At 42.2% G+C, this 24,714-nt stretch overlaps 1 protein-coding gene across 1 annotated transcript in view; it reads left to right on the forward strand.

The window, feature by feature from the left end:
• The window catches only part of LOC106810605 (rab3 GTPase-activating protein non-catalytic subunit-like), a gene marked incomplete in the record, with an annotated part of 22,127 nt that extends 10,232 nt beyond the window's left edge, over positions 1 to 11,895 (forward strand). Inside the window, 21 exon segments of the mRNA XM_014814011.1 lie at positions 90 to 181; positions 433 to 588; positions 894 to 1,039; positions 1,364 to 1,604; positions 1,942 to 2,039; positions 2,371 to 2,467; positions 2,661 to 2,803; positions 3,055 to 3,280; positions 3,576 to 3,779; positions 3,939 to 4,045; positions 4,428 to 4,494; positions 5,001 to 5,071; positions 5,432 to 5,467; positions 5,705 to 5,782; positions 6,173 to 6,208; positions 7,017 to 7,232; positions 7,560 to 7,649; positions 7,970 to 8,099; positions 9,208 to 9,410; positions 10,167 to 10,319; positions 10,902 to 11,895. Coding sequence (XP_014669497.1) covers positions 90 to 181; positions 433 to 588; positions 894 to 1,039; positions 1,364 to 1,604; positions 1,942 to 2,039; positions 2,371 to 2,467; positions 2,661 to 2,803; positions 3,055 to 3,280; positions 3,576 to 3,779; positions 3,939 to 4,045; positions 4,428 to 4,494; positions 5,001 to 5,071; positions 5,432 to 5,467; positions 5,705 to 5,782; positions 6,173 to 6,208; positions 7,017 to 7,232; positions 7,560 to 7,649; positions 7,970 to 8,099; positions 9,208 to 9,410; positions 10,167 to 10,319; positions 10,902 to 11,039 — 2,728 coding nt within the window.
• Positions 11,896 to 24,714: the final 12,819 nt, after the last annotated feature.

The following is a 24,714-nucleotide window of genomic DNA, read 5'->3' on the forward strand; positions in this document are numbered from 1 at the left end:
TTGGACACATGCTATGAGCATGACAAATAGCATGCCCATATAAGCAAACGGGGTTTTGTTTGTAATTTGATCTGGTAATGCAATTGCTCTATTTGCAGTGACAAGAATAGTAGGAGGGCTAGGGATCTTTACCTACTGAAGGAATTAAAGTCCCTAATTAAGGACAACATAACAAATTCGGGTATGTTTTTAACCGCTTTTGTGTTAGTGCTAAAAACTTCACATTTTAGTTCACATTTGTAATAGATTACAAACCACGTAGCTCGCAATCAGAAAAACGGCTTGTTCTGTTGTTGTTCTATTGTTATTGGTCTCTTGTTCTTTCATCCTATGAAGGTGTCTTTCCTGTCAGGTGTTTGTTTACCTCGTTTGCGCAATGTTCTTACTACTGCACTATGTCTGCATCTGTGCCGGCGATTCGCTCCTCTTCAGATGACCTTCAGCGGGACATCGTGACAAAGTTGTCGGTGATTCGTACGGCTGGCATCCGGCAGCAGGGTCTTGAACGAGTGTTGACAGTGCGCTACATGGACCACGACTCCCTGGATGACATCCTCAGCAGCATGCTGAGGCAGCTCGATTCACACGGTGATTTGCGTTTGTTTGGTTATTTAATCTTTCACTTCTTCCATCTTACTTACTTCTCTACTTCTTCTTTACATCTTTTTGAGCATTACCAAAAAATAACGTGTAGTTTTCTTGGGCGACCTGTTACACATTATTATTGTATGAATGTCTCAACAATGATGAAGGTCTTGTATGATTTCCTCCAGACCAGTTGATCTGTTAAATCGATGTAATACATAATATCAGGAGTGACTCGTATCAAATTTTTCTTTATTTACTGCTGGTAATATCCTGCCGAGTGCATGTTTTTCACGGCTGTGTCACAGAGATTGCTGCTGGAGCCGTGGAGGAGAAGATTCTGCACCACTACTGCCATCTGCACCAGCAGCTGCTGCGCACATACAGGCTACTGTGTCTGCTGAGCGAGGGCGCCACAGTACACACACAGGACAGCCCTAACAACACTTCTGAGGTATGTTTCACATGGCCGTGCACTGATCTATCGCAGTTTAAAAAAAACTTTAATATTCATTACAATTCACATTGACATTTATATTGTTTTGACTGACGATATTTGTGATATCTGTAAACATGTAATACGTTCACCCCATCTTTAATATTTATTAGTATTACAGCTGTTTTCTTCTGCTATTTAATTTATTGGCTAGATAAACAAATGGGTATATTCTATTGCAGAAGTGTTATTTTTCTCAACGTTGGTCATCATCGTAACTTGACTGTGCCTATTTTTGGAATATCTAGTTTTAACTGTGATTTCCTTTCATCGTTTTGCAAGTCGCTCTCGGCCCTACTGAACGCGCCAGTATCAGAAGTTGAGGAGGCCATGTCGGCGCTGAGTGGTTACAGGGCGACACGTACTGGTGTGAGGGTGAGCTTCATGGACAAATCCAGCATGAACGTCACGCAGTTCTTGAAGTGTTTTCATGGCAATCCTAGTAGCCATGACAACGTCAACATGGAGATACTCCCGATTATGTTGAATAAGGAGGTCTCAGTCGAAGGACAACTTGAGCTTGGTATGATATTATATTGATCATATAGGCAATTTTAAATTTTCTGATTAATTGAGGCATTTCGCTCCAATTTTGTGATAGTATGTAAAACAATTAGGCAGTCCAATGTGAAATTTTATCCTACTACAATGCTATTGGATAACATGGGACTATTTTATCAACTTCACTTACCGAAACATTTCAGTGGCTTATGATCATGTATTCATGGTGAACACATTGACTTGGATTATTCAAATCACCTGTTAACTCTATAAAAACGTCAAGCTAGAATTGTGCGAATTTTGTTAAAGGAATAGAATCCCAAAGGTTCTTACACGAAATGCTTGCACTAATTTTCCAGGTGCTTTTCTGTATGAGCAAGCCTTGGCTGGGAAATGTTCAGTCATCAGCCTTCAGGAAGCCTTGCAGAAAAGCGGCATTCAACCAGAAAACCTCTTTGTATGCATAATCTTAAATCATGCAGTGACACAAAGTGGCAACTCGTTTCGTAGATATCCTACATGCGGGACTAGTTGCAGTATTAAAACAGGAAATTTCTCAGTGTGCTGGAGATGTGCGATAAAGCGATCGAATAACGGGAAAAACGCTAATAGAATTGATACTATGAGCCCCTTAGCCTTAAGCATATGCCAAATATGCGTTTGTTTTAATCGATTGATATTAGTGCACTGTACTAAGTATTGCTATCGTTATTGTGGACATATGTTGCAATGGGAATGCTGTTTTTTATGTTGCATATATAACTGATGACCTAATCGCCTTGTTTTAGACACTCCTAGTGAACTACTGGCTTTCAAAGGAAGACTGGAACTTTACAGCAACTGAGTACCTGTACGCAATCTTGAAGCATCTGTGCTCAATGCAAGGTAAGTAGAATGCTAACAATGAGCTCACAAGCCTCTTATGGATGCTATTTCGCACAACTCCCCCAATATAATTTCACGTGCAATAAACAAGAAACCAGGAAACAGAACGTGAAGAACAGAACCAGAACCAGAAATACAACCAGAAACGTGAATAATAGGAAAGGAGAGTGACGACGTTGGGATTGATTTGTAGGGCAAGAGGATGCAGGTGGTTTTTCTGACTGGTGGCGCATCATGAGGACAGCCTGCAGCAGGACAACAAACATAGCGAGTGCTCTTCCGGCGGCTCTGGTTGGCAGGAGTGTGTCTAATCTCGTCGAAGGAGCATTAACAAAGGTTTGTAATGGATGTAACGTCAATTCCCTTTCAAGTTGTAGAAAGTGTCACCCTATGACCTCGCGGCATTGCGAATCACGCGGGTGAGTAACTCTGAACTCAATTGTCTAATTCGTTCGATTATAACTCGAATTTTCACACTTCTTTCATCGGTTTCACTCAGTTCATCATCATAAAAATCACATATCAGTGCACGTATGCGCGTTCACTAGTTTTTTCAAATGCTTGCCACTTGCCACTATTACTTGCAGCCATTCAATAGCATCCCGCCACCTGGTGAGCAGCCGAAGAGTGACAGCGAGTGGCTGGACGTGTCTTCGGATAACGAGTTGTGGAGCCTGTTGCTACGGCAACTGCACAATCTGCTGTTCCTCTGCACAGTGTTTCGGAGCAAGCCACATCTGGAAGAGAGAGCGGAGCCTGTTAGCCTACCAGAGATCCTGTTGTCTGTTGATGGGGTGCTACATAGTGGTAGAGGTGTGTGTTATAAGAGCTTAGTATGTGCCGGGCCTGCGACCAAGAGCCACTCGTCATGCCTAATGCCAGTTAGTATCCTGGAGGGCCAGTAATAACCAATAGAGTGCAACTGTGTGCAACTCGATTAATTAACAGTAAATAATTAACAAATGAAGAATTCTAACTGAAAAAAAACTTTATCGAATGTCTCTATTTGTGAATTTTGCATACTGAAGAGATAACTACGTGCATTTGACGGCCTAGCCTCGCATCACAGCAGTGAGCTGAATTTGGCGTTTTTGCTGTTTATGCGAAGGTGCAATAACGGAGCTGGTGGCTAAGTGGGTAGCAAAGGTCGGTGCTACGGCTAAGGCTGTCAGTGTTGCATTGAGAGGGAGCATGGACGCAAGTCTGAGTGAATCACAGGTCGAAACGAGACAGGACTCGATGTCGATGGATCAAGATGCAGCCGAGCAACAGACGGACGAAACACTAACTAACCAGGAGGACAGCATATCAGGTATTTGTGTATCTCTCCCTAATTAATAGGTATAATATAGGTGTATTACAGCAATGTCAGAGTTTATGATTAGTTCACGTGTGCACGTACGCACTTTGTTTTGTCCTCAACTGCCAGATGGGTACGAGGAACAATATTTTGCTATTTCTCGTGTTTTAGCATTATTGGGTAGAACGATGCTGAGGTTCCCACACAGTCTTGCTCATGACATGGTGTTGGCAAACTGCTGCTGGGAGTATGTCGTACAGTGGAACAAGGACCTAGAGGTGATCAAATTGCACTCTTTTACAAATTTGCTGAACCACATAAATAGAGCAGAACATATGTGGTAAACGTTTAATGCACTGTCACTAAGTGGATGATGTGTCGGAGATGTTTTTATGTTTAACAAAAAACCCACTGAAGTCAGTTAGGCTTTTTGGTGTTTTTTTACACGTTAACAAATATGAATTACCTTAACAAAATCTGAATGCATTACTATGGCGAATAGGTTCGTTTTTTGCCCTTTGCCAACGAACGTGTACAAACGTAAAACGTAAAACGTACGTTTCAAACGTGTACATTTTACGTTTTCAAACCCACCAGTTGTACCTGTGTCACGTCTGTGTAGATATCTTATAGGAGCTATTTATGAATATCTCATTGCAGGCAGTTGTCTATGTAATGCAGGCAATTGAGCATCTAAAGTTGGTACGAAATGGCATCTTGCAGCATGGTGAGTTGAATAACTCCTAGATTCAAATACCACCTTGGCGATCCATTCAGGCACAACCTCACTTGACATATCGACTCATCTTTACCCATCCTTGGTTAACCATTCCCTCCCTATTATAACTCGCCTTCACACCACCCATCTTTCCTTTCCAGCCCCTCAGCAGTCACGTTTCTAGCTAACCATCCCTCCTAAACACTCATCTTCCTGTAATACCCACATTCATTAACCATCTCTGTTCTCTCCAACCATTCTTTCCCCATCTAATTAAACTAAATGGCATTAACTATGTTTTTTGTATTTTCAATATAGCCTATAAGCCATATTTTATGGGCTCTCAATGTCGTGGGGGTGTGGTCAGCTATACTTTCTATACACTCCACAGTGCCTGAATTACAGCCCAAGATAAGATTGAGGCAGTATTGGTGTCATCGTATTCACATCACATACTGTTATGGAACTATCGAATCAAAAGGCTTCTCAGTTAATTCTTTTGTTTCTTTCGTTAGGTGTCGGCGCGATGGTATGGCACACGTTTTTCCAAGAGAAGTTCAAAGCTGCTGCATATCTCATTGACAAGGTCAGTGAGTACCAAAAGCATTAGCTAAGCCTAGTTTTTCATACACAGTGCACTGGTAAATACTCCAAATACACAATAAGCAACCCAATGAACTGGTAAATAATTCGTTAACAATAGAATATTTCGGTTATGAGCATAATAGACGAAGTCAGGTTCAGCTCTGTCTGTATCTATTCTGATTTGCACAAGCTGTACAAGTGGAGTCACATCGAGTATTTTGCATCATTTATTTTGCCGTGCCTTAGCAGTCACTATTTCTAGGTTGTAATTTAGGGTAAGTTGTCGCTCAGATGGTTTAATGTAAATTTATTCATAGCACTGATATCCTTTTTAATTACTAATTGCTTCATCTCGATTTAGGTGGGGAAGGCTCCAAAAGATCGGCTATGCAGAAAGGTATGTGCATGCCGGTTTAAACACGAGCAGTTGTTGTAACGCTCACGAATTATTCTTTGTGTACAGGGCGTGGGAATGTTATCACTGCTGTAATTGCATGCTGAGTTAGGTGAGGAAGTGTGCAAGAAGTGATACACATCATTCCCGTTGTTTTGTTATATTATACGAGCATTTTGAAAGTACATAGCATGAACGAGAGAGATCACATGTGGTAATTATGATTGTCTGTACCTTTAGGAGCTTGGTATCAGCGACCATAGAAGTTTAAGAGATGTGATTGGCCAATGTTGTGTCTTACTGGACATCATAAGAGAGGTAAGAACTTTTCCTGTGCTATCATGATTGGTAATTTATGTACAATCCAATCTCCACTCAAGGCGTGTGCATTATACTTTTGAATGTCTAGATTGTGTGACAAAGCTGTATGTAATGGGCACATGTATGTTCATGTATGGACATTTCTGTGTGGTTGTGGTCGTCTCAAGTGCTTATTGCTCTATCAATCATTTCAGTTGTGTGCAATGTCTATCTTCTTTTTAGTAGTTTTTTTTTCTGGTTGTATGTACACACCACTGTATTTGTGCTGTGCTACGTTCCACCATCAAGAGTCATCACTCATTGTGCACATGGTATTCGGTGCGATCAGACAATGATACCTTGATTATGTCAACATACTTGTGCCACTGTCCCATGTTACACTTCCAGAGTCAAGCAGTAAAGGACAACTATGCCGAACCAGAGGTGACCGTTTTCTTGTTTCACTTCATTCTCCATTAGCATGTGACAGTTGTTGATTGCTACTTTCATCTAAAGTTAATCTGAAATTTGATACTTAGCAGTAGAGAACATTTTGAGAAAGTGTTAATGTGCTTCATGTTTCACAAAATTTAAGCTCTCAATCTGCAAAATTGGGTTCATGAACTGACACAAGGTTGCACTCTCTAAAAATTTATGATTTTTGAAAACTTATTATCTATGTTATAATGTTCTAACGATCTGGATTATTTTGATTACAACAGTCTTGCTAATATCTAGCAGGTATCTCTGCATGTGTGTCATCTATTATGTCTAATGTGACCTAATTAACCTAAGATGTGCCGCAGAATATTTTTGCCTGTACCAATGTAAAGTTATCATTAACGTTCTTAGAAATTACTTGACTTATATAAGTATTTATATTTATATTTAGTATTGATTGTGTTCCTAGAACGTTTAAATTATTTTGACTGATAGCCAATCAGTAAATCAGAAAATTCAGCAAGTGTAACAATGTTTCTGCCAAGAGTGTGTCATTCGTTTGCTGCCAGCCAGTACACACGGTAGAAGCCTCTCACTAGACACAGTGATTAATAATGCAAATTTAATATTATATCATTATTAACTCGGAATGGCAATACCGTAGATCAACCGAAAATGTTAGAGACCATTGCCATATAATATTAGCTAATTCATTAAAGATTCAAACACTGTATTTTCATCATAATACGTCGTTTCTGAATTAAACCTGCATCGCGAGCAGTGATTGATGTCTTGACTGCTACCGTTCCAGACTGACGTCGATATGGAAGAGATTCCTGTCTACGGCGTCGTCGAAGATGCGTGGATGGACTGCCAGGGTCCGACGCCGCTCGTCGAGCTAGCTATCGATCAGCGTCCCACCAACTACGACCTCGTGTCTCACCACCATCAACTCGCGACGGTGCTACACGCCATACTTGTCTACGAACTGAAGTCTGTCAGACCCCTGTCGTTGTACGACTCAAAGGTATACACGTGCTGTGACTAGCAAGGGAGCAATTGAGATCAGAGAGTCAAAGGATTTAGTATTGAGTTTCAATTGCGTGTTTGATACTAAGTCGTTATGCAGTATTTCAGGAGGAAAAGGGAAACGTGCATTATGAACAGAAAGTTAATAAGCCTCACGTAATTAGCTTCGTAAATCTGCACAAATATATGAAGCCAGTGTGAACGGTGGATATGTGTAGCTTCGCAATTGATACCATGTTTGTAATGAACTAGCTACGGATATAGTCGTTGTGCTTTTTCCTAGTTTAGTCACTCATATATTAAGAGAGCAAGTTTTGTACTGCAGGGAAAGAATGCATTGTTTACTGATCTGCACACACATCCAGTAATGCCATACCCAGAAGTTGATGCTACCGTTACTGATCAACGACTGCAGGTATATAAAAAAACGAACAGAGACGGCAAATTGTAACTGCCCCGTCAGTAGAATGCACGTACAGAAACCTCTAGTGTATCTAGTGCTAATACCAGGGTGAAAGTAGGAGTACTGATTATGCTACGTTATACAATCACATGCGATTACGTGATCATTTCGTGATTTACCACCTGTCACATACCCTCCCATAATCAATTCTTTCAGTCATTCATTTATCCATCGCTGACAGCCAGTTGACCGAAATATGTGCGTTGTACGGCAGGTTATAAATTTTTGATTCGGCGGTTTTATTTTGACTCTAACTTGGTATTGTTGTGTAGTTTTTAAGCAAGCTGATCTCAGCAGCAGTTCGAGCACTCCCCACTAAAGCTCCTCAAGATGGCGCCACCGTAAGCGTTCCTGCAGCATACGACATGATGGATGTGGATACCGGGGTGACACAGAGCAAAGGTAAATCGTTACACTCTACTACACACGGCATGTCTCGTGATAACGCATGCGTGCCGCGATAGAAGAGTTTAATGTATCCTTTTTTTAGTCAGTAACCCTTTATACAGTAAAACTTGCATAAGTCGATACTTTTGGGGCCAGCATATTTGTGCCGACTTACGAAAATGATGACATACGCGTAAGTCGTCATTTTGTCGACTTATATATGTAAGGCTCCCCTCCCAGGCACCCGTCACCCCTACGCAATCATAAACATGCTCCACATACGACGTCAGTTCGCGCCACATACATTTAAGACATGAAACAATCGGGTCCGTACATGAATCGACACCGCTGCTGGCCATAACGTACGTACATCGTACGCACTAGCGGTAAGCGCGGCACACGCTGGATATCTGTAACACCCACTGTTCATTACACGTTTGGACATTGCAAGACATTTGTGGTGCACGTCTGCCTAATTTTCTTGGAATACTTGCTGAAAAAATATGGTAATTCCGCGAGGCCGTGCTCAGAAACGAACTAGTTAGTATAGCAGAATTTTCAGGGAGTCACATGGACTCCTGCATAAGTCAAATCAGGGAGTCCCACAGTAAATCAGGGAGTATTTGACTCCGGACTCGCGTTAATTTCGCACCCTGCATTGGGCTGCATACACTGGAGAATCTGGGGGATGTGCGAGCTGAAAAATGCGAGCTGCGAGCTGAAAAAAGAACAATGTGTCCAAGCGAACAATGCGAATGAAACAGTCAGTGCACACAGCAACAGCTCATGTAAACTCAGTTGCACGATCTACAGGCGATCGTCGGTGTGCCGTGTGCGAAGCGCATATCTGCGACAGCCAGCTCGCAAATCCCCTAGACTGTACACTGCGCCATCGGTGCACTTATACATAATGACGGCTTATAAATGACGACTTAGGCGGGGCTATTCCAATGAATTTGCTCTGAGAGAAAATCAGGACTTTGACTTCCATGACGACTTATGCGAATTGACGAGTTAGACAATGACGACTTATGCGAGTTTTACTGTACTGCCACAATCTTCCACTCACATGAGTGACATACTGGATGTCTGCATAAAATCTGACGTATTGCTCGTGCTGCAGGCGACGACGACGACGCACCGCCATCGTCGCGCGGCGGCCGCAGCAGCAAGGCGGCGGCGACGCTGGCACGGCTGGACGCGTCGCAGTGGTACGGCGCGGCGATGGTGCTCACACAGGCGTGGCTGGGCGTGGACGTCGATGCGCTGCGGCGGCAGCACGTGAGGGAGCTGTACTGCAGCGGCTACGACAGACTCGCTGAGGAGGTACGACCTCATAGCTGATTACCTACGTGAGCATAGCATAGAGGTATATGTAGAGTGTAGAGGTATATGTAGGGTGTAGAGGTATATGTAGGGTGTAGAGGTATATGTAGAGTGTAGAGGTATATGTAGGGTGTAGAGGTATATGTAGGGTGTAGAGGTATATGTAGGGTGTAGAGGTATATGTAGGGTGTAGAGGTATATGTAGAGTGTAGAGGTATATGTAGAGCGTAGAGGTATATGTAGAGCGTAGAGTATTATGTAGAGTGTAGTTTAGGGGTATTTGTAGAGTGTAGGCGTGTAGAGGTATATGTTGAGCATAGTTTAGAGGTATATGTAGAGTGTAGATGTATTAGTATCGTGTAGTGTAGAAGTATATTATGTAGAGTGTAGACGTATATGTAGAATGTAGTGTAGGTGTACACGTAGAGTGTAGTGTAGATGTATATGTAGAGCGTAGTGTAGATATATATGTAGAGTGTAACATAGACATATTTATAAAGCATAAAGTAGACTATACATCAATCACAGATTTAATCAGGAGTCTATCAATATTGATAGACTTCTGATTTAATCACATTGGATTTCACGACAGGAAATATTTTTGACAAGTTTTCGACACTTGATCTCTGATTTCTTCAGTGCGTGACTATAGGTGTAGAACGTGTCTTGCTTGATCACGTCTGTCGAACGTTTGTCATGTCTTGTTGAAACGTTCTCAGCTATTCATACATGTTCTGTAATGACACTCGGGCACAGGTGCTGCTTACTGTCAGCGACCACTCCGAGATGGGGTCACAGCTACTTAGAGTGGCTGGACAGAGGTTGGCACATGCTATGCTTCAAGGCTCTTCCATTTCCAATTACGTTTCACATTGCTCGACGAAGCTGATCTCCTGGCTGTCCAGTATGGTGAGTGCACTGTCAAAACCGCCGGGGAAGTTGCGATAAGTCGAGAGGGTGATGCACAGTGGTAAGGTATCAAATTGGAGACGTCTCACGCGCTGTTCAGCCTCGGATCTGTTTAATACTGAGAGCATGCGGGGTGTGTTATTACGATTAATAAGTTTCCAGATCACCCAGAAACTGAACTACGACCAAACACGTGTTAGCGGTCACCTCTGTAGAACGAACACCTGTCCATAAAGGTCACTTGGGGATTTCTTTCTGTGGCAATTATACAAGGAAACCACCTTCATGGACACCTGTCTATAAAGGACATTTTTGGTGTTTACATTAAGTAGACCTTGCATATACAGGTTGCAAAGATGTTATAGTTAGTTATAATGAGACGTTGATGAATTGAGAAATATCATTCGTACGTTTTAACTCTAAATCCCTCCTACCTGCATACTCATCATGGCAACTTTGGCAATATTGGCAAAAATGCAATTTTCTGTACTGGTATCTGCGCGGTTTATAAATGAATCGCGCCACCGTGTGTTACGATCGTGAGCGGTGTAACGTGTGATCGTTCGACTATGATCATTTCAGGACTACACGTCACTGCGCGTGGCAGACGTGCCCTGCGAAGACACAGCCATTCTCGTCAGTCACGTGATCAATCAGCTTCCAGAGACACACGAGGAGTATGACCTAGCAGTAGAACTTGTGGAAGTCGTGCACTCATGAAGCGTGCTGCCATCTATGCAAAGAAAGCAAAACCGCACGATGTTGGCAAGGTGCCATGTTCAAGCTGCGTTTGTGCCCTGCGTCTGCGGGTCGTATATAAGTCACATTTCAAGGTGTAGCTTACCTGTGCGTGCTTTAGTGCGTGACGTACGATGTCCGTTCTTAAAGTGCGCTTCTTTGAGCTGTTTAGGAGCAGCAACAGCTTCCCAGCTGTTCAGAACCAATGTAGTTACAAAGCTTGTGAACGGTTGTTCTTTTCTTGCCGACGCACTTCTCTGGAATTCTGCTGTTAACAAAACTATGAAAGCACATGGTGCAGAGATTAATTAGGAATATATATGTAATACGCAGTTTACACGATTTAACACATCTGCATGCTTTACTTGCGTTTACTGAAAAGTATATTTAGTAATCGAATACATGTGATACCCAGTGTTCATGTTTCATTTGCTTACAGTAAAACAGCAGCTTGATATTGGTTATAATATGTATAGAATTTTATCTGCAGGAGGTTTTTAGATATTTATCTCGTTCGCTACCTATATGAGTCTTATGCACTGGAAAAAACGATACGTATATTAAGAAAATTTGTCCATGTAAAGTTGCGTTGCGGTTTGTATAGCGATAGCGGTGCATGTAAAAGCCTTATATAAAATGAAAATGATAGTATTAAATTAATAAATGTTAAATGAAAATAAATTAATCACTTTCAGAATGTTTTAGGAAAGATAATAATTTATACTATATCTCATAGAACTATGATCATACATATTGTCAAACCTGCATGCAGGATTTGGAAATTTGACCAAGTTGAGTTGATGTAAATGCAAAAAAAATAATATTTTTATTCTCGTTTTTTTTTTGGTTTCGTGTTTTTGATCAAGCCACAGTATCGCAAATGTAGCATTGCAATTTCATTTTCCCCTCTAATACAAGAGCGAGAATACAACTCCGAATATGTTTTCGCAGGTTCCCAAGGTCCGGAAGGTAATTATATGTATATGGATTATGTATTATATAATTGTGTCCGTGTCCCTATTTCCTCCCCAACCTCCCTCACTACCTCTCTTGCTTACTCGCACCCTTCCTCCCTCACTCGCTCTTCCTCTCTCCTTTCCTCTTTCCTCTATTCGTTCCTCCTATCTCGCACCCCCAACTCTCTGATTTTTCCTCCTTCCTAGCATTATCAGTGTCTGTCTCCGTTTGTTTAATGATATTAAGAAGTGATACTGCGGTCCCATGTAGAATACGGCTTGTTAAATGAGTCACGAACCACGCTGCTTTCATGTGAACACCTATGAACGTCGAACGAGGCTAATCCGTCGTGGAGGCCGACTCACAACGCTCCTCTCATCACAAAAAGCACGTAGAAATTTCCGCATTGGTGTAATGGCTCACATTCTACTTCGTAAGTGCAAGTACCTTCTCTCCGAACCTTCGGCGACTTTCTGTGAGGTACATGTACGTCAACACCAGCAAGGTGAGTCTTTTCATATCAAAGCCGCGTGACAACCACCGCGAAGGCAACGTCAAATATCAGTGCAGCGGCGTATAGCGTAAACTGTAGATATAATAATAATAACACTGCGTTATATGATATCTACGGCGTAAACTGATACGCCATTAATTCGGCGATTCGTAACAATGCCGTTTCGCTTTTACCCGTATCCATGGCAACTGATAAACACTCGACTTTCGCACGCGACGAATGAAGAGGATAATAAGTAAAAGCGGCACATCATTAGACGTCGTTCGGCGGCGGGGGGTGGGGTGGGGTGGAGGGGGGGTTCCTCCCGCTGCACGCGGCGCCGCCGATGTAAGATGCCGTAAGAGGCTACAGGGAAAACTCATTTCCGCACGCACGCGTCCGCGCAACCGCGTCGAGTTGCTTAACGTGCGCGGATGTTGTCGTGTGCGTAATGAATATGCCTGCCTACTCGGACTAATGATAGTCAGCGGCACCTGATGCGGCCGGCGCTAAGATTAGACACTTGGTCGACACCTGCACTTATAGGCGATGATCGCAGTGTGAGCGTCGTCTGCTTCCGTAAACACGGTGATGTGCACCGGGTCGTTGTCACCTGTGATTGGGTGCTCGTCGCTGCGCGCAGCGGGAGATGCTGGTTGCACGCAGACGCGCGGCGCGAACGAGCGCAGGCGGACGGATGCATGCATGCGTGCTCTCCTCCTACGTGCTCGCATTACAGAATATGCGCACATGATAGTGATGCGCGCGGATTACATGTGCTGCTGCCGCAAGCAGCTGCACGCAGCAGCGGCGCTAGTAGAGCCGCAGCAGCAGCAGTAGTGGTCTTCCGACACGGTGAGTTGTGTGTGTGTGTGTGTGTGTGTGTGTGTGTGTGTGTGTGTGTGTGTGTGTGTGCGTGCGTGTGTGTGTGTGCGCGCATGTAAGTTGTACTGGTGGCTACAGCTCAGAGATTGGGGCGTCTAACTGATGCGATCGCGTGATGTGCGGGAATGTCTGTGTGGTTGAGTGAACGGGTAAACGAACTGTACGAATGTACGAATTGTTTAATGCGTGAATGTACGAATGGCTGAATGAGTGAATGTACGAATGGTTGAATGAGTAATGAATGCACGAATGGTTGAATGAGTTAATGAATGCACGAATGGTTGAATGTGTAAATATACGAATGACTGAATGTACGAATGGTTGAATGATTGAAGGCGTGAATGTACGAATTGTTTAATGCGTGAATTTACGAATGGCTGAATGAGTGAATGTACGAATGGTTGAATGAGTAAATGTACGAATGGTTGAATGAGTGAATGTACGAATGATTGAATGCGTGAATGTGTGAATGAGTAAATGTACGAATGGTTGAATGAGTGAATGTACAAATGGCTGAATGAGTGAATGCGTGAATGTACGAATTGTTTAATGCGTGAATTTACGGATGGTTGAATGAGTGAATGTACGAATGGTTGAATGAGGGAATGTACGAATGGTTGAATGAGTGAATGAGTGAACGAATGCACGAATGGTTAAATGAGTAAATGAATGCACGAATGGTTGAATGAGTAAATATACGAATGACTGAATGTACGAATGGCTGAATGAGTGAATGTACGAATGATTGAATGCGTGAATGTACAAATTGTTTAATGCGTGAATTTACGAATGGTTGAATGAGTGAATTAGTGAATGAGTGAATGTACGAATGGTTGGATGAGTGAATGTACGAATGATTGAATGCGTGAATGTACGAATTGTTTAATGCGTGAATTACGAATGGTTGAATGCATGAATTGCTGAATGAAGGTGAATGTACGAATGGTGGTATGAGTGAATGTACGAATGTTTGAATGAGTGAATGCTACGGAATTGTTGAATGACGGTGAATGTTGTGAATGAGTGAATGTAACGAATGGTTAGATGAGTCGAATTGTACGAATGCGTTGAATGACGTGAATGGAATGGCTTGATATGAGCGTGAATGTTACGAACATGGTTGACATGAGTGAATGTTCCGAATGGTTGGAGAGTGCATATTCTTACGAATAGGTTGAAGTGAGTAAATGTAACGAATGTTAATAATGTGAATGTTACGAATGGTTTGGATGAGAATGTACTAATGTTGATGACTTGAATGTACGAATGGTTGAATGACTGAATGTAAATGGTTGAGAGTGAATGTGTAGAATGAGTGAAGTACGAATGGTTGAATGGAGAATAAATGCTACGAATGCGTTGAATGAGTACATGTACGAATGGCTTGAATGAGTGAATGCCACGAAATGCTGAATGCAGTGAATGTACGAATGCCATTGAATGCTGATGTACAAATTGTTTAATGCGTGAATTTACGAATGGTTGAATGGTCGTGAATATACGAATGGTTGATATGAGTGATGTACGAATGGTTGAGATGAACGAAGTACTATGATGAATGATAATGAATGCACGAATAGTTGAATGAGTAAATATACGAATTGACTGAATGGTCTTGGAATTGCGCTGACATGTACGAATGGTTGAAAAGTGAATGTACGCAGATGTTGGATGATGTGAATGTACGAATGGTTGAATGAGTGAATGTACGAATGGTTGAATGAGTGAATGTACGAATGGTTGAATGAGTGAATGTACGAATGGTTGGATGAGTGAATGTACGAATGGTCGGATGAGTGAATGTACGAATGGTTGAATGGTTGAATGAGTGAATGTACGAATCGTCGGATGAGTGAATGCGTGAATTGGGAAATGCGTGGTGTAAAGCGTGAATGACTCATTTGTTCTTTTTTTCTTTTTTTCGATTGAAAAAGTGAGCGAAGGGAGAGAAAGAGAGAGAAAGAGTGAGATAGTAAAATTGACAGAGGGGAAAGCGTGCGAGGAAATGGAGCGTGATAGAGCCACAAGGAACAGAAATAACGTAATGCAATAATAAATTCCCAAAACGCAATTTCCAACAAAGGTGCGACAGACATGCAACGCAAGCATTCCTCGAGGAGCTGGTCAGGCGCACGGGGTCTCTCACCGCTAATGCTGGCCTGTCAGCAGGAGAACGCCGAGACAGTAAAAATGCTCATACAGAGTCAGGTGAGTGTAATTTACTCGCAGGCAACATGAGAGATAGAAACCGTTGCTAAATTGCAATGCCAATACTTGTGCAATTGCAATGCCAATACTTCACCCTGTCTTGCGTCATCAGCAGAGAGTGGCTGGCTACCTATACCACTCATACGCCCTGCTCGTGCGAGCTCCGACGTTTGGCGCATGACGAACACAAATTGTTTACACGAAATAAAAAGGAAACCGCGTCGAGTATAGATTTAATTAGCAGCATCATTGCACTTTCGCACGCGATATTGGCGCTGTGAGTTATACGTGTACGCTACACCAGTCGGCGTTTCAATATTTTTCCGTCTGTTCTGTTTTTCATGTGATCCGTATCAACTTGTTTAAGGTTTGCCATGCGTTTATGTGCGCGTTGATATGTCCTTGTCCGATGGCTAAGCGTTTATAATGCTATGCTATAATGTATGTACGATCTAATATATATGACATTCGTCGCGGCTAAGAGACTTTTCATATTGCGTCCTAAATTATTTTAATTGGCTAGAAAGCGCTTCTTCTTCGTCGGTAAAGTAAAGTCTCGTCAAGTAGGCCTAATTGGTTAGAAAGCGCTAGAATTTTGCGACAGTATCGCTAATTACTGACAATATGGAAACTTTCGTTTTTCATTTAATGAAGACACAATTACGTAAATACACGTTAACGTGTATTCACAATCACATGAATCCAGAATAAATGAAATAGTATCCAAACAGATTTTACATGCACTCCGACTGACTGCCATTTCAAGTAACTCACCAAGAGGGCAACTAATATAGTAATGAACACCCGCATCATAGCACACCATGCAGACAGTGCCTCGTGCACACGTGCGTATTAACCGTACGACCGAATGGCCCATTTTACGTGTGCCATCATCACCACAGGCTCTCATAGCTTCTGCTGACACTACAGTCGCAGATACTCTGACAGGTTACGTATCGATTTTCGGTCTGTAACGTGTTGTCGACGTTCGAATCGTAAGTCGAGCGAGTAAATACGTACAGGCAAACACTATATGCAAGCATACGTTGATGATAGATTATTGCAAATGCCGAATGTTAGAGTTAGATCGTTATGTTCGAGGTTGATATTCTAGAAACTGGGTTATCGAAAACACGAGGTAGCCTTCGTCGTCGTTCTCACTCCAGAAAACAAATAAATGTCAGCGGATAAGGCTTAGCAACGCAGAAAGGCAGGGATGCGGCCACACGTTGTTGTTGTTGTTTTCGTTGTCGGTTTGCCTGCGACCTATTCACTCGTGACGTAAACGTCAAAGTGATTTTATACACTGCCTTGCGATAAGTCCTATATATTATTGTATCAAATGGAAACGCTGAATAGCATGCACAAACACACGCACGCACACCACCATATATATATATATATATATATGCATGTAATTCCCGAGAGCCGAATATAAAGATATAACATAATTTCACTAATTGATAACTATACTATACATACTCATTTTATTAGATAAAAGATGTTCTCCACTTTTCAAGACCTGCAGCGAAATATGAGCGCACGCAATATGAGGAATTACGTGAATTCTGAAACAGCGAGATTACGTGCATATATGAAACTATAGCCGGGCGTCAAATAATATGCGTGTCAGTATCAGTTTCCGTAATCGCCGTGGCGTGTCGCATCTAATCTTCGCGACGAAAACCGCGGCGATGATTTTGCAGCTTGCAGCGACGCGACCATAGAACTAGAATAGAGGTTCTATTCTAGAGGCTATTCTATTCTATTCTAGTTCTCTTCTATAATAGGGGCACTATTCTTGTTCTATGGACGCGACAGTCGTGTTCTCACGACACTCGTGGCGGCCATCTTTTTTTCAGGTGTGCTTGAGGGAGGTGGACCGATCTTCGAAGACGGCACTTCATTACTGCGCCGAAAATAAGAGCGCTAAGTGCGCGCATCTACTGCTAGACGTCGACCCAGACCTCATCGACCTTCAGGACGAGGAAGGCCACTCGGCGCTCCACTTGGTGGTGATTTGCGGCCATATCAAGGTGGGCCTATACACATCTCGCCGTGCGGTGGCTAGTCGATTAAAGTGTCGGCTGAAATACCGCTTGAAAGCGTTGGAAATGATATTGTTGCTGTCGAACGTTAAAATTGTCTAAATAATGTTGCTGGACCTGCTAGCTGCGCAACGATTAATATCTCCCGCGGAAAAAAAGATGTGTAGCTTCTTGTTTTACGTAATTACTGTTCACTATTTCGTGCCGCTTGTGGATTAGACCCGGCAGGTAGCTCAGTGAAGTATGGGGTGTGTGAGATGGGAGACTTACACCTGCATTTGCAAGAGAGGTTTAACGGAAATCTCGATGTAGTTTTAACATCGAGCATTTGATTAAACATTTTGGCGACAACCAATGGACCACTGATGACCTTTGTACAGATGACGTAGCAGGAAATGCGTCAGCAGCGGTATTTCAATCGGTTTAAATGTTTATTATAGATAAAACAGAATTGCTGAGCAGCCCTGCCTTAGGAAACATGTGAAAAATATCTTTCTCAGAACACAAAACGGGATAATCACTGTGGATACACGCACGCACGCACGCACACACACAGCGTATTTATAATCCATAAGTCCTATTGTATTTGTAAACTAGAGCACTCGGAGAGCGCAGGCCTCCGCCAAGTACAGTGATGATGTCATTGTATGAGCGACATAGGGCTCATACATTGACCTGGTTTCACATTGCAGTTCTACGTTTGCTGGTGCTGGTTTCAGATTCAGTTACAATTGGCGAAACTCATGATAAAATGTACCTGGTTTGCGTTTCTTATCGAATGGCATTGCAGCATTTGTTAACACCTATAGCCCGGCAGATTTGTGAATGAATTGTGATTTTTATGATACAAGCATGAGTTTTGGCACACTGTTAGAGCATGCCCTAAGGAAGATTTTTGGCTATAGGGCCATCGCATATTTTTCTCATGGCAACAATGGCGGCCATTTTCCAAGATGGCCACCATTCAAATCCATTATCCTTCATTTTCAGCTAATATTCAACATAGAAACATGATCTTGGTGTCTAATCCAACATTATCGGGGTCAAGGAACACATTGCAATCAAAATCATTATCGGTCGGAGGCCGCCATCTTGAATTTCAAAATGGCCGCCATTCAAATCCATTATCATTTAATATTTTAGCTAATATTCAACATAGAAACATGATGTTTGTGTCTAAACCAACATTATCGGGGTCAATGAACACATTGCAATCAAAATCATTATCGGTCGGAGGTCGCCATCTTGAATTTCAAAATGGCCGCCATTTAAATCCATTATCATTTAATATTTCAGCTAATATTCAACATAGAAATATGATGTTTGTGTCTAAACCAACATTATCGGGGTCAAGGAACACATTGCAATCAAAATCATTATTGGTCAGAGCCCGCCATCTTGGAAAATGGCCGCCATTGTTGCCATGGGACAAATATGCGATGGCCCTATAGCCAAAAATCTTCCTTAGGGCATGCTCTAACAGTGTGCCAAAACTCATGCTTGTATCATAAAAATCACAATTCCCTCAAATATTGCACAAATCTGCCGGGCTACTACAAGCAATATTGCAATGATGAAATTTTTTATTAATTTTATTAATTAATTAATTAATTTAATAATTAATTGGATCCGGATCACAACACCAAAATGTAATCAATTGTAGGTTACCCCATTTGTGACCTATCGTGAAAATTTAATTAATTAATTAATTAATTAATTGGATCCGGATCACCACCAAAATGTAATCAATTCTAAGTTACCTCATTTCTGACCTATCCTGACAATTTTATTAATTAATTCGATCCGGATCACCACCAAAATCTCATCAATTCTAAGTTAGGCGATTTCTGACCTATCCTGAAAATTTTATTAATTAATTAATTAATTAATTAATTGGATCCGGATCACCACCAAAATCTCATCAATTCTAAGTTAGGCGATTTCTGACCTATCCTGAAAATTTTATGACAATCTAATTTCAGTCCATAACTTTTTCAGTTAGGCTGTACACAAACCCACAAACCAACAAACAAACACTCGCCGGTGAAAACATAACCTCCTGCCAACCCCTTGGCGGAGGTAATAAGTGTACGCCTATACACTATACATGTGAGAGCATGTTCTTGATTAACTCTAGTACTATATCCCTTTATATGCCAAGATTAAAATTATTGGGAGGAAATTATGGACTCGCGCGTAAGAGAAGTGTATACTTGATAAGCGAGGGGCCGTCCATTGTCTTTAATACTGTATCATAGGAATTAATTAATTACTTAATTAATATATGCCTATATTGCGACCACGTGTGCCATAAAAGCATATACCTTAACAAAAATAATCAATATCGAGTCGAGACTATGCAATCACCACAGAAAAGCCATCTAAACATGAGAGTTAGCTGTGTAACATGTATTGAAATTTTCTCAATTAGAGATGAGAAATCCGTCCGTTTGCCCACGCCGTAGGAGTTTGCGAGTTTACATGAAAAGAACCCGTCGCTCTGGATTGTACCGTAAAAGCAACCACACCGGACACATAGATAAACATGTAATGGCACTAGGTGACAACGGTGACGTCATGTTTAGTGATGTCCAGTAGCACTCACTCTGGGGGGAGCTAAAATAACCCGAATTCATATTAACCGGGTTTGAACCCGCCTCCAAAGGCTCGTCGAAAGTAACAAGAATTCTAAGGATCGTGATTGAAAGAGTCAGCTTCTTTCGTCGCTTGTGTGCACGTAGTTCTGGTTATTTTACTTCGTGTAGAGGCATACCGCGAGTTGTTTTCCTTTGTTTAGACGCATACGCCGTGTTATTATCCATCGTATAGACGCATAACACGTGTTATTTTCCTTCATGTAGAGTCGGCCAATTGTCTAGTAATAGCCAGTGTAGTGATGTCTAATACCATGTAACTTCAGAATGTCATTATGCCCCGTGTGATCATATGTACTTGCCTGGGTTCGTGTTTGCGTGCATGCGTGCGTGCGTGCATGTCCGTTGTTCTAGTCGTACAGTCACATGAATCAGCTCATGATTTATCTTCGCCTAGCTACTTCGATGTCTTCTAGAGCACGGAGCAGATGTGTGCCTATTGGACAACGAGAGTCATTCGGTGATACACTGGTCTGTCGGTAAGAGCGCTGTTTTCTCGTCTGTATTACTAACACGTCGTATAACGTCGTAACACGTTGTGTAACGTCAAGTATTACCAGTGCATCTCGCCTATAGAACTTCACTGCAGCATATGTCAAGAGCGCTCCTGAAAAGGGTTGGTGCCTCTGCAATGAATCGAATTTTAGTTCAACGTGCGGTTACGGTGGCCATTAAGTTATAGTCGATTGGGTATCTTTAAGTCAATAATGTATTGGGGTGGGTTTTACAAATTCACATGTGCGTACACGTGTGCATGCATGTGTGTTAAGCAGGCAGCACACTTCACCATTTTCGTTGCTCGTACAGGCAATTTTAGTGGTCGCCAAAAAAATGGTCAAGTGTGCGGGGGCCGGCAACGACCATTCACCACGGAAATTTAGTGGTGACCACGAGTTGCCGAGAATCAAACCGGTTTGATTTCTCACCACGAAAATTGCTCGTGGTAGCAACTTGTGGTGAAGTGTGCGCCAAGCCACCACGGCAATCGGCAACAAAATCACTCGCAGACCAATCAAAATTAGCGCTGCCGTCACATGATTTCAAAATGGCGGGCCCAATTTTATCGACTTGGACCACCGACTTAGAAGCAGAATTAATAGATTTATGGAGTGAGAGGCCTTGTCTTTTTGACATCAAAGCTCCCAAATACAGCAACAGAGTACTCAAGGCGATGGCCATAAGTGAAGTGTCCCAACTTCTTGGACAACCAAACGTCTGTTCCGTATACTAGTGATCCATGTCCTCTGGTGCCGCCGTAGAATGACATAAATCTATACAAATATAGGGCCCCTAGGCCTAAGTAACAGAAATGATGATAAAATTTATTTATTTCCTTTATTTGATAACTGTATATGAATGGGTTAAAGCTACAACATCTGGCAACAAAAATTGCCGTCAACAGCACACGTCACCACTCAGTGGTGACGTGTGCTGTGAAGCGGCAAAGGCCACAACAATTGCCGACCACGAAAATTGCCTGTACGAGCAACGAAAATGGTGAAGTGTGCTGCATGCTTTAGACAGACAATTAAACTTGTTATTTATATTACACTATTACATTTATAATTAATTATTTTATTATAAATTATTATTTTATTATTATTAACGATTTCTCCTTACTGTGATGTTAATAAGATAGACAATCCCTATATATTATGTCTGCCTATATGTTTAAGGCAAAGGGGCGATAACTTGTAGTATTACAGTGGTCCCGCTTTATCGGGATATAGACCGGGAACCACGAAAACGTCCCGATTAAGCGGTGGTCCTGATTAAGTAGTGAACACAGAACAACGTGCGTATGGATTGTTTCTCCGAAGACATATACCGTTTAAGCGATCGCTTGTCTCTCTAATTCCCGATAAAGCGGTGGCCAGCTGTGCTCATAGCCTTTGCTTCGGCTCATTCTTGCTCGTTTTTAGTGTGCGGTCAGGTGAAATTCATAGGTCTGCTCATCGACTGCGGGGCGAATCCGTCGCGGCCGGACATACACGGAGCTTACCCGCTGCACTACGCCGCACAGATGTGTGGCAACAACGACATGGGCAACGACCCCGACCTCGGGCTGGGAACTCTCAAGACGCTCCTGTACCGCGAGGTGGCGCTAAACTGCACGGACAAGGATAGGCGGCAGCCGCTTTTCTGGGCCGCCTGCTCGGGTGAGTGATGTCGTTGATGTTACCAGGAGTGTATAATATAGATATCTAATATAGAGATATCTATATTATATACTCCTGATGTTATCAAGAGCGTATTAAGTATGCGCATACTAATATACTGAATTAATTACTAATAATACTTAATTAAGAGCGCATATACTTAATACGCTCTTGATGTTATCATGTTATGTATGCCGCTTCACTGCCCGTACGTGGATAGAGAATCAGAAGTGAATCAAGTATTTTTTATTCACTCCACGCTAGAAGGCAGTCGCGTTTCTGGGCCGCCTGCTCGGGTAACTCATGCGGTTACGCGCGCGAACATATACACACACTACCTAAGCATTGCTTGGGTGTGAGAGACGGTACAGCGTTGAATGAGTGAAAGGGGAGGTGTTGCTCTTGATGTGTGTCTGAGACCAGTTCAGGCTTCGGCTGAAAAAATCACGACCCTTAAAAACCTTGACCAGCATATCGCTGTGTTAATCAATTAGGGGGCGCCCGTTCCAATAGGGAATCAATACGCCAAAATACTTAGTTCGCACCTGCGCTGTGTATAAGCATACCGTAGTTATAAGCGTCACGACCCGAGATTTTTTGTACTTAAAACATGTACCACGTCTTTAGGGACAAACATCTATTTAAAAAAAACATCGATCCGCATTGCTAAACACCAGTGACTGTAACGTACCATTTAGCTGCGACGCGTGAACTCGTGACGTGACGCAGCTGTAAATACCACAAACGAATTAGCACCGCAACTACGTGTGCTGAAACATTCTTACTAGATCTGCACGTACGCCCGTAGCTATTCTCGAAGGTAATGCCTGTCGCAGTTTCGCTAACCACGTCGATATAATGACGTCCGTGTGATGCAGCAGTACTATGTACCACGGCGAAACGAAAAGACCCATGTGACTCCCTATAATAGCTAGCATGGCTGCTACGAGCATCTCCTGTTTATCTTTGCCGATATATATATATATATATCAGGAGTGTATAATATAGAGTGTATATAGTATAGTGTATAATATAGTAGTAGTAGTGTAGTAATATCGTAGAGTGTATAAATAATGTATAGAATGTATATTATATAGTGTCTATTATTATACACTCCTGATATATAATATCAAGAGCATATAAAGAAGCATATAAGCAAGAAAACCCTTCTTTATATGCTCTTGATAATATTGCGCTTGCTTGTGTAGGTGCGATGGACGCGTGCGAGATACTGATCAGTTTCGGTGCGGACGTTTCGGCTACGGACATCAATGGCTTCACAGGTAAGATTAGAAACCCGAAGCCGAGTGGATGTTAGTAAAAGTCACGGCGATGATGACAGCGGGGATCTGGGCTACGCGAGGGCACTAATGACGCAGACATTATGCAGATGACACTGATTTGTTGCTCTCTCTCTCTCTCTTTCTCTCTGTCTCTCTCTCTCGGTCCATCTCTCTTGCTATATATATATATATATATTTATATATATATATATATATGTTTATTATATATATATTATATATACATATTGTGTATACATTCTTGTCGTTGTCGCCATCGTCGCTTACACTGTGTTGTATATATATATATATATAACACGTGTAAGCGACGATGGAGCCAGCGAAGAGAAAAATCAGCGGCAAGTTCATGAGGGCTCGAGATAATCCGATTAGCAGATAGCAGCTCGTATCGTGAAAGGATGCGAAAGTCTGTGATACAGAGCATGAATATGAGGGAGAGCAAGCAAGAGAGAGAGAGAAGGCAGAGATGTGTAAGGAGCGACGATCGGCCGACAACGGACAAGAATGTATACACAATATGTACTATATAATATATATATAATAAAACCAGTAATTGATGATGAATAGATATCCCGATATTGATGATATAGAATGAAGATGATATATGTATAAGCAAGAGAGGAGTATGCGAGCGAGAGAGAGGCAGAGGACGTCGACAAAGAGGAAGAAAAGAGAAAGCAAAAAACGTAAAGGAAGAGAGACAGAAGAGTGCAAAGCAACAAATCTGGCTGTCATGGGTGGCATGCATATGCTCCGCGACTGCCGAAAATTAACGGAAGACCACGTAGCCGCCTCGGACGGAGAGGCAAGTCGATCTAGCCCCATGATCCCCGCTGTCATCATGCGCCGTGACTTTTACCTAACATCACTCGCTTCGGGTTTTCATAATCTTTACCTGTGAAGGCTCATATTATGAGTGAGTCCGATAAGGGAGAAAGAAAATACCAGGAGT

Source organism: Priapulus caudatus, unplaced genomic scaffold (genome assembly GCF_000485595.1).
Source record: "Priapulus caudatus unplaced genomic scaffold, Priapulus_caudatus-5.0.1 Scaffold457, whole genome shotgun sequence".
NCBI lineage: Eukaryota > Metazoa > Priapulida > Priapulimorpha > Priapulimorphida > Priapulidae > Priapulus > Priapulus caudatus.